The sequence below is a fragment of the Lipophrys pholis genome (assembly GCF_963383615.2).
Source record: "Lipophrys pholis genome assembly, chromosome: 5".
Taxonomy (NCBI): domain Eukaryota; kingdom Metazoa; phylum Chordata; class Actinopteri; order Blenniiformes; family Blenniidae; genus Lipophrys; species Lipophrys pholis.
This window is the reverse complement of record NC_137628.1, coordinates 31,931,041-31,942,294: the sequence shown is the minus strand read 5'-3', so window position 1 is coordinate 31,942,294 and position 11,254 is coordinate 31,931,041. Positions and strand designations below refer to the sequence as shown.

At 43.3% G+C, this 11,254-nt stretch overlaps 1 protein-coding gene across 1 annotated transcript; it reads right to left on the bottom strand.

Annotated features, from left to right (window-relative positions):
• Positions 1–3,481: 3,481 nt before the first annotated feature.
• On the bottom strand, positions 3,482–8,219 carry LOC308109285 (homeobox protein OTX1 B-like; the record flags this gene model as incomplete). The annotated part of the gene is made up of 3 exons (XM_080462761.1): positions 3,482–4,261; positions 7,098–7,249; positions 8,099–8,219. 3 exons carry the CDS (start codon positions 8,217–8,219, stop codon positions 3,482–3,484), a joined length of 1,053 nt encoding a protein of 350 aa, XP_080318887.1.
• Positions 8,220–11,254: the final 3,035 nt, after the last annotated feature.

Here is an 11,254-nt window from a genome sequence, read left to right as displayed (position 1 = left end):
CTCGGAGAGTCCATCGCCAAAGGTAATCTTGACGGGCTGTGTGCGATGGGTGACCTTCCATAGCGTCTGACCAATGAGGGCTGTGGCCTGAAGCGGTTTATCCAGACTAGTAACCCCCAGTCGATGAGAGACTGGATCATAAGGTCACCAGCAGCCTCAGAGTCATCGAGCACCACCTCTGGAGAGAGGAGAAAGCAGAAGAGATGGTGAGGAACAGGGTAGGCTGGTGTTTCTGACCAAAAGAGCCCCCCAGAACCTGACTTTTCACTGGGCACGATGCAAGTCCATGGCCACGCTGGCTGCAGTAGAGGCACAGCTGATTACGGAGACGAGGTTCCCGTTCCTCATGGGACAGTTGGACCCAGCCCACCTGCATGGGCTGCTTTGCAAACATTGATGATGTTGGAGCGGCTCCATTGGACTCATCTTGAGGGACAGCAATGTGCCAGGACCCTATACCGCCGGACTGGCGGGTGTAGAATCCTGCAGATGCCCAAGAACCCTCCTAACATGCTCACTCCTTCTCATGCAGCTGACTTGACTTGAGCCGTGACGACGTCCTACAGATGTTCAGGGAGTTCCAAGGGAGTCAGAGTGTTCTTGAATGAGCCTTAAAATCTGCATTAAGAATACATCGACAAGAGCCCCCTGGTTTCAGTTGTTCTCAGTGGCAAGGGCACGGAACTGCATTAGCGTATGTTGGGCTAATCCCAACATGTATCTGCCCTCCCGCCATAGTTTTCTGCTAAATTCCTGCAGATCATCACAGAGGGATGAGCGACGATTCCACTCGAAGGTAATGTGGCAGTGCTTGCATCTCAATATGTTGCTCTCACTGTTGGAGGAACAATGTGGTGGGAGATGCCAGATGAGGAGCGACCGGAGCGATGTGAGGGCCAGCAGGCCAGCAGGCCACCAGGCCACCAGGCCAGCAGGCCACCAGGCCAGCAGGCCGACAGGCCAGCAGTCCAGCAGCACCTGCAGGACTCGCGACCCGAAGGTGATTCACCTGGTCCCCCTCTTCAGCGACACCGTGGAAGTCCCAGAGATCAGCCTCTGGACTTGCCTCCTGTTCAGTTCTTGGGTGTGTGTGTGTGTGTGTGTGTGTGTGTGTGTGTGTGTGTGTGTGTGTGTGTGTGTGTGTGTGTGTGTGTGTGTGTGTGTGTGTGTGTGTGTGTGTGTGTTGACAGTCTGTGTTCAGGATTAGTTGCTGGCAGTTTTAATCCCTCACAGTATCGTGATCTTTTTACCCGACGCCCTGGAAGGATTTCCATATGAAACTATGCTTCAAATCACCAGTCATCATCTCACACACACACACACACACACACACACACACACACACACACACACACACACACACACACACACACACACACACACACACACACACACACACACACACACACACACACACACACACACACACACACAGAGTTTTCAGGGTATCTCTACTTTTCTTTATAATTAAGAACAATCTAGAACAATGATGAGAGATCAAAGGAGACTGATCCATTTTTAAATTAAACCTCCACATAGCTGGTAACTAACTAACTAACTAACTAACTAACTAACTAACTAACTAACTAACTAACTAACTAACTAACTAACTAACTGACTGACTGACTGACTGACTGACTGACTGACTGACTGAAAGACTAACTAACTAAGTAACACTAATCGAGCAGCTAACTGACAAAAATAACTTAGAATAAAGTTGTACATCAGAATTAGATTAATAGGACCATATAAATGAAACATCAATCTTCAAATAAAACCTTTCAATAAATGTGTTGTGCAAAAAAGATGAAGTGTATTTATTAAACTACAGCTGAATTGTTGTTAGACATTTTGAAGGACACGTCATTTTAAAGTCTGTGGTGTTAAAATGACCAGTTACCAAAACTAAAAAAAAACTTGTTAAAGCCATTCTTGTGTTACTTTTACTGATTTATCTGAATTGAGATCAAAAGTGAAAGTAATACTGACTCAATAGGAGGATGTTCTTGGTGCAGATGAACCTGCACATCAATTTGATCTCTTCATCCGGTCCTCAGTCTGATCCCTTCATTAAAACGAAGTCTTTTCTCGGACTCTTTCAGAGAAGTGAAAAGCTGAAGCTTCCCTCAGCTGATGCAGAGGAGGAGAATAATGTGGATGGCTTCAGGAGGAGGTTGGCACGGTGATCAGACGTCCACAAATGTGTGAGAAAGCGGCGTCCCATCCAAAGTAAAGCTGTGAGATTAGTTAGTCCAATGTGGTAAATCCCAGCAGCGCACGGCCGGACACACAGCGAGCAAACACACGTCCCGACGCCCACAAACTGTTTGTCCAGCTGCTGGACGGATGTGCCACAGAGCCGCGAGGGCCGCTAATTAAAATCGTGATTTGCTGCTTTCTGCTTTGGATCAAGTGAGTCCTGCTTTGCTGCAACACGGCTAACAAACAGCGGGGAAGCCCGTCTTCATGTTTGCTAACCACCGGTGGTCCCCCCTGCTGAAACGCCCCTCCCCCCCACCCCTCAACCCCCCCTCCCCCACAAGGGGGCCGCCACCCTTTCACATGATGCTTCTCCTTTGAGAGACACCGTCTCATTCTGAAAGCCTCAAACTAAGACACTAAAATTCATTTTTCAGAGATAAACAAGCGTGACTTGTTTAAATTCATCACAATGAAAGCAGTTTTAAACACACACACAGAAATGTTCATTTCTTTGCTTTTAAATCATCGAATTAAAATTCCCTGGACATGGTGGTGTGCTTCTGCCTCTTGAATCACCGCTGGTTTCCTCCCTCAGTATGAAAATGTGTGTGTGTGTGTGTGTGTGTGTGTGTGTGTGTGTGTGTGTGTGTGTGTGTGTGTGTGTGTGTGTGTGTGTGTGTGTGTGTGTGTGTGTTTTGTATTTCACTCTCCGCTCTCGGTTTGTGGAAATGACAAATGTTTCTTTTTAACAGAACTTTATTATAAAGACACAAATGTACATCTTTCATATATCAGTGGAATACTGCCGTCGCGTGTCTAATTCACATTTTCATTTTGTTTCTTTTGCCAAGGACAATGTCTGTCACCTTCAAAACAAGTGCTGCAATCCAGTTTCCAAACTACAAGACGAGCAGATCCGCCTCAAGGAGAAAAAACGTTGGCAACCTGAAAATCATAGCAGCTTCCTGTTCAAAAAACAACGACCCAACAAGCGTGTTCCGTCGTTTAAATCTATCACAGCTGATGTTTTGTTCTCTTCGGAATATTCTTCTTGGTATTGGAATTGCACCATCCAAGGCCTTGAAAATGGTTCTTCTCAGTTGAGTTGTGGACAGAACCTAATAATCCTGGACGAGTGACTCCGCTGGGAACTGAGTGGACCCGAAGGCTTCACATGTCTGTGCACTGCTCTCAGGCTCTGCACAAAAATACTCTCCACAGTGTCTCCGCGGTCAGTTCAAGGCTCTGGAGCGATGAAACACCCCGCCGGGTCTGAAGGTCACAGAACCTGGAAACGCCAGGCCTGGTCTTTGTAGTCCAGCGAGTCGGAGGCGTTGAAGTTGAGCTTCCAGGCCGAAGCCGCCGTCGGCTCTTTGTAATCCAGACAGTCCGTGGAGTTGAAGGTGAGGCCGGCGCTGCCGTACGCCTGGTGGTGGTGCGGCGGGTGATGGTGGTGGTGGTGGTGGTGCCCCGAGGTCTGGCCGATGTGGTGATGCGGGTGTCCTGACATGGAGCTGCCGGTCATGGGGCTGAGCTGGTGTGGGTGATGTGGGTGGTGGTGGGAGTGCATGGGGGCGAGGTAGGAGCCGCACTCCACCCCCCCGAAGTACGAGCCGGACGCCGTGGCCGGATAGCCCTGGCCGTACGCCGTCTGGCTGTAAGACATGGGGTAGGATGGCGTTCCTCCGGTGACGGAGGATGAGACGGAGCGCTGCATGCAGGAGGCGCTGGTGGGGGTGGCGGGGTCTGGCAGAGCGGCCGGGGCGGGGGCCGGGGAGATGGGAGCGGGACTCCAGATGGAGGACACGGGAGCAGTGACGGAGGCAGAGGTGCTGATCAGACTGGGTCCTCCGAGGCCCGTGGACACAGAGGAAGACGAGGAGGAGGAGGAGGAGGTGGAGGAGGACACTGCAGGCGGTGTGAACTGGCCACTGCTCTCTGACCCGGTGCTCTCTCGGGTTGGAGACGACTTCTTCTTCACTGCTTTCACCTTCGCACTGCTGCTGCTGCTCTGCTGCTGCTGTTGCCGGCATTTGGCCCGTCTGTTCTTAAACCAGACCTGAGGAATGAGGAGAGGTCAAAAGGTCACTAACCGTCAAACCTGATCCGGCTGGCAGCAACTAAACACCGTCTCCTCCTGGCTGTGCCTCCCTCTGACAGGATCAGTGTGAGGAGCCGAGGCTCCGAACAACAACTCATCCACACCTCAACATGCTCAACACTCACATCACACCGCACTCAGCACATATCTGACCAATCAGGTGGAGTCTTCCTGCTGTAGAGGCCCGCCCACCAGGTGTGTGAGGTCAGAGAGAGTGTGTGTAGAGAGTTTAGTGAGTCCAGATGATCTGGACACAGAGAAACTGATGGAAAATCTCTGATGTTCTTTTTTCAAATGAAGACGCTGAACTTTCTTTGTGCCTGGATGCAGGTTTAGTTTAAGTCCATAAAACCAGTGGAGAGTGGAGCCACGGTGACACTGGAGTCTATTCACTTCACTTCTACACTTAAAAACCCGCCGGCAGCACGACTCAAGGCACTGTAACATTCTCACTGATGAGACGCTGGAGTTCAAACTTCCCCTCATCGTCCTTTAAACCAGGAGTGTCAGACAGGTTTTACTTCATGCAGCCGATTTCATCTGGAGTAGATCAGACCAGTAAAATAGTGCCATAATAACATTTTCATTTATACTTTAAAGTGTTTCTATGTTGTGGTGCAGAGCATACATGATGAAAACCAAACAATCACTGTGAAAAATCACTATGACATCAACATGAAGCCAATTTGAATGAAGCCTTCTGGCGCCAAATACAGTGAGACGTCCCAGAAATGTTGCATTCTGGGTGTTTTCACAAACTCCCCCTGACAGTGTGGCTTGGAGGCTTTCGTGTCATCATCAGCGATGTCTTAGCTCGGGTCTCAGTGTTGTTCTGCCGCTACTCTTAAGAATTTTATATTAAAAATCAGTTTTCTTTGAAATTTGACCATTTGCTCTGTGGTTTTCTTCCCCGGATGGGGCTGGTTTGGGCCCACGGGCCTCATGTTGGACTCCCCCGCTCTACAGTCTCCACAAACAGCACTTCATCTACTGCTTATGTGTATTTTATCTATGCCTGTGAGAATTTATGTTTCGTGGCAGATTTCTATACCAAGGATCACATTGTAAACGATAACTTCAACAAAATTACAAAACCTAAAATAAAACTCTGTTCATCACTACAAAAGAATCTTTTAGAAGCATCAGAAATGCTGAAACAACGAATCTGAAGTCTTTCTGTTGAAAACTGGTCCTGGTGGATCTGAGGTCCATTTTCCTCACAATAACAACCACAGCCCCACAACTAATAAGAAAATAACTACAGATTCATGTGTGTGTGTGTGTGTGTGTGTGTGTGTGTGTGTGTGTGTGTGTGTGTGTGTGTGTGTGTGCGTGCGTGCGTGCGTGCGCGTGCGTGCGTGTGTGTGTGTGTGTGTGTGTGTGTGTGTGCGGTAAGTAGATTAAGATGTTATTGTTTACTTGTTTTGTTCATTTCCCTTTTCATTTTGAATTTCATGTTGAGGAAAGCTACTTTGGCGCTGCACCTTACAATGTTTAAGAACTTTTACACATCACTGTCACGGTTTTAAACTCTTCAGCTAAAATTAAAAAAAAAACTTTTTAGATATATTTCGTGATCAAAATGCTTCAAACATCAGATATCTTTTCTTGACTCTTTCAAAATAATGTAAACAATCTGAAAGTTTTTTTATTTTTTTTTCATTCAAAGGTTTGTGGTTGAAACCATGAGTGAACATCTGATTAAACTTTGACATTATTGATTGATTGACATTTACTATAGTTTGTAAGATGTAGTTTTCTTCTTAGAGCTGCAGCTTCACCAGACCAACTGAAGTCAGTTTAACCTTCATCACTCAGAAGCTTAATAATCAGAGGAAATGTCTTGATGCTGTTTTTCTTTATGTGTACAATCAAAAAAAAACTCTGTGAAATTCACTATAACTTCCTGTTTATACATAGTTAACCACTGAATTAATGCATTGTTATATTTGCAGTAAACGTACTTAAAAAAAATCAAATAAAGATTATTATAGTATAAAGTAATCTGAGTATATTCACACGACTGTGACTAAAAGCTCAGGACAATTCTGTTGCTGATGACCACACGTGTTACTGTGTAAGAAAAAACTATTTCAAAATAAATTACCAAGTGACATGATCTACACAATAACTCCGGTTGAAGGTTATTCTCTAAACTATTTCCGTTGGTATTTCTCTTTTTATTAGTTGACTATTTGACTTTAATCTTAAAACTTAAAATTCTGTTTGTTTTAAGAAAAAAAGTGTCTAATCCCAGAAATCCATGGGAACAATTCTGACTTTTAACGGATTTAGAAAAAAAAAGTCCGATTGATAGAAATAATTTGGGGAACTTAATCCCACAGATGACACATCGGGCCCGCGGTTGTGTGGAGGTAAAAATGTCTTCAGGGTCACAGACTTTTATTGAAATCCGAAAGTACAGCGGTGCTGCGGCTCCGGGCTCATCAGAGGCCCGCTGAGCCGCTCCGGGGCCTCTTCCCCCAAACAACAAGAAATAGAATTAAAAAAAGTAGAACAAGCCGCAAATTCTCCCCTCGGTACAGACATTACTCCAGTTCTCCCTCCGGACAATCAAACATTTCCCAGAGGCCCGAAGAGAAGACAAAAAGCATCTCACACGGTCCGTGCTGACTTCTGAGCTCAGAGGAACAAACTACCAGAACAACAGTTCCTCCTCCTCAAACCCTCGGAGGAGCGTCTCCAAAACGCACAGCGCGCTTCAGATAGAACTACCATCCAAAAGTTGAGCACAACGTGGTTCAGTTGAGAAAGTTGAAAGCGAGAAGCTGACCTGCACTCTGGACTCCGGCAGGTTGATTTTCAGCGCCACCTCCTCCCTCATGAAGATGTCTGGGTAGCGCGTCTTGGCGAACAGAGACTCGAGAATGTCGAGTTGCGTGCGCGTAAAGGTGGTGCGCTCCCGGCGCTGCTTCCGCGGGTTTGCTGCGGGACCAAAACGTTTGGAATGAGGGAGACGGTTCACAACATGTAACTGGAGGATCGCTGCGGTTCTGTCACATATGTTAGTGTTTTTTAATGTTTCACCTGAGCGCCAACAAAAAGCGCCATCGGACATTTTGGAGCATTTTATTTGGACGAACATAAGGAATTCTATACTGTGAGAATTAGAGCAACAGAACATTTCTCCGCTGCCAAAAGACACATTTTAAAATAATTTCACATGAATTCAGTTTCCCAGAAGAGGATTGATGTTTACCAAATTTAAAAAACACTTTCAACAATCTCAATTTAGACTGAAACAAACATTATTACTAACAAATAAGTATTTAAATCAACATGTCTGAAAAGTTGTAGGAAGAAGTAGAACTTCTTTAATCCTACTACTTCCACAATATTCAATACTCCTGTTAGATAATATCCTGACTATTACTCACTTACAATAATATAATTATTTAGCTCTTGTTTGCCTCGTCCTTTCATATTATTATTATTATTATTATTATTATTATTATTATTATTATTATTATTATTATTATTATTATTATTATTATTATTATTTTAATTGTTAATAATGAAATTGCTCATCAACTGTTTTCTAATCACATTAAAGGATATTTTAGGGAATGACTGTTGCAGTCTTCAGTTCGATCCGCGCCTCAACATCTACCAAGTTTTTCCTTCTTCTTTTTTCAAGCTGTTGTTTTCTTTCTTTTCTCTTTTCGTTCCGGGCCTGAACGTAAACTTTGCCCTCATGTGAGAGACTCCTGAGCCATCCGTGAAGTGGACACACGGGCACGTGATGTGAGTGGAGCCGCCGTGTCTCGTGCGTACCGGGGAATCCCACGGACGGGTGCAGCAGGTCCATCGCTCCGCTCAGGCCCAGTCCGTTCATCCCGCTCATCCCGTTCATCCCGTTCATCCCGTACGGGGCCTGTTTGAGGTAAGACATCATGGTGGACGCGGCTCAGCTGTGCGCGGCTGCGCGTGACTCTGCGGGACAAACACGCGTGAAAATCAGTCTTATGTGGCCCATTCAAATCTAAAGTTCTCTTTATGGACGAAACGCGCTAAAAAAACATGTTGCAAACCAGTTTGTAAAAGTCCACAAGGTGTTAGGAAGAGTCTCCATTATTCTGCACAGTTTAGACGAAACAGATGAAACCAGCATAAAGTTAAAACACACATTAAAAACACATTAAGTGTCAGTAACATTCGTTGATTAGTTTTTATTATAAATTGAAATATGATTTTTGGGACGAGAACGAAATAAATTCCCGAATCAGCTTTAAGAATCAATGTTGGACCTTTTCCTTGTGATTAAAAATACAAATAAAAACTTTCTAACAGGAGGAAATATTTTATACTGAAAATTCAACTGGAAAAACTGCGTGTTTTATTTGTCTAATGATATCTCACTCTTCATGTGTAAATATACCTGAATGGAAGAAGCACCTCGAGTCCGTGAACTTTTCAGAGAAACGCAGTAAAAAGTGTTAAAAAGGAACATAACAGACATCTGATGCTTCACATTTTACTCTTCAGTCAGAGTCGCTGCTTATCGCTCACATGTTCATTATCATTCAATTAATTGAATATCTCACAGTTTAACTTAGTGGCCGCTGGAGACCTTAAAGTGACATTATTGAGCCTTTAAATCTGACTGAGACGGTTTGATCCTTTTTCACCTCAATTTAACTCACTCACTTCATTTATAGTCCATATTTTAGTTTCAAAATTCAGCTTCTCGGGCGATGCCCATAATAAACACTATTATTTAATGTTATCAGAGTTCTCTTTAGTCTTTTCAAGTCTTTTAAAGAATTTCCTGGGATCTCTGCGACTAATAACTTATTTCTATTCAATTCTATTCTATTCACGTGAGGAATCTTAAATTGTGAAAATGCCAAATGAATCCCCTCTAAAGACGGTGTCCTTTAAAGAATAACACAGATATGATTAATTTATGTGACTTCAATTTTCAAAACATTTCTGCTGATTTCACTTTCAACTTTTGCAGCAAAAGTTTTACATTTTTTATTTTTGTTTATGTTTGTTGGTTTTTCCAGAAAAGCTAAAGAAAACAGTGAATAACTTTTTGGACTGACGTGAGTTCCTCCACACATTCAGTCACAGTGGAGTTTTGTTTTATTTACATCGAGAAATTAGATTGGGATTTATTGTAAAACCTGTTTTATACGAAACTATTTAATTAGTGAAAGAAAGAAAGAAAGAAAGAAAGAAAGAAAGAAAGAAAGACTTGATCAATGTGATAAGAGGAATAGATTCTGACCTGGTTGTGGATCCGGACTGTAAATCCTCCTCCTCGCTGTCCGCAGAGATCCGGAGGAGAAAATATCCACATGAATTGAGGCTCCGAGTTGCGGCGGATTCAGCCCATTTGTGGGATGCGCAGCCCGCGTGCGTGCAGCCGGGCTCCCTCAAGCACATTGACGCGGGTCTCGAGGCCTCCGTTCACCGGGCAGGCCCGCGCGTGGCTCGCTCCTCCCAGCCAATCACAGCGCGCCGCGGCTCCGCAGCCGACCAATGGGCTGAAAAGCTCCCGGGAAGCCCCGCCCCCTGGATAGTGACCCAGAAGCAGGAACTCCAACAAAAATCTCCAAGAAGCTTTAAAACAACTAAACGTGAATCAGGTTTTATCCTCGGAACAACAAAGTGAAGCGAGTCCAGGAAAACTGCAAAACTCAACATAAAGCAGCAAAACACGTGGAATACCGTGAAGTCAATGTGTTTTTAATGTGAGGAAGAAAGAAACAAAATGTGATTTATTCTGACCGTAATTCAAAAGAATGAACTTGTTTTCTTCATTAGACAGAAATTAAACAAATCCAGATTATTAAAAAAAATAAATAAATAAAAAAGCTCTTCATGCTGTGGGGTTGTTATTCACGTTCAATAATACAGCAGATATAGAATGTTAGAATTCAACTCAGCCGCTGGCTGATCAGGTCAAGAAAAGGAAAAAGCATAAGAAACAGTTTGAAACTTGCTTTAGTTCAATTTGATCTTGATTGGACCAGACCAGTAAAATTACAGCATTTTAATATTGATGATTATTTTTTGTGTTTTTGTGTAAAGAGATCCTCCGTTATGAACGGTCAACTGTTTTCTGCTAAACTTGATGTTTAAAATGTCTAACAATCCTCCAGTTTGTGTCATTCTGCAGCATTTTTGATGCTGATGTCAAAGCATTATATTTCATGGATCAGAGCTGAATTCGTGAATCATTGTGAGATACAGACCATCGCTTCTTTCTTTAAAAAAAACAACTAAATTCAGCTGTTTTCTCTGTAATGTTCCCGTTTCGCTTCGGTGGCCGGATTCAGTTCATGAGCTTCTGTTACCTGCCAGCGCCAAAGACACGTGGAAGCTATAGTTCGGATATAATCCAGAGACCTGGAACCTTTAGGACTAAACAAGACATTTTGACCACCTTCCTCCAAATTAAAATCAAGTTTAACCGTCAAAATGCAGAAAACACAAGTCTTAAAATTTAATTATTAATATGAATAAAATATTAACTGATTTAGTGGTCATAATAAATTTTCTCCAAAAATAAAAACCACAAGATCAATAAAACAAACACATCTTCTTAGAATTTTCTGTACTCCAAATTAGAACACTAAAGAACACTAACATTTAATTTATTTTTTAGATTTTCTTTAGTTCAATTTATAAATAATATATACAATTTAGAATAAATGTTTTTTTTGCACTTTTCCTTCTTTTTTTTTGCCATTTTAGTGAGATTAATTTTCTAGCATTTGTAGTGTAGTGTTTAGAGCAAGTTTACATTTGTTTCCACTGACAAAAGTTGTGTACAGTGCAGAAAGTACCATACTCAATCGTTACTATCCCTCCATTGAGGTACCCAGCTCATCAGTATGGTTCCATCAGCTGATTGGTCACTGACAATCTTCACTCTGGACAAGCTACAATATATAAATATGTCATCGCCTGTAAACCCTC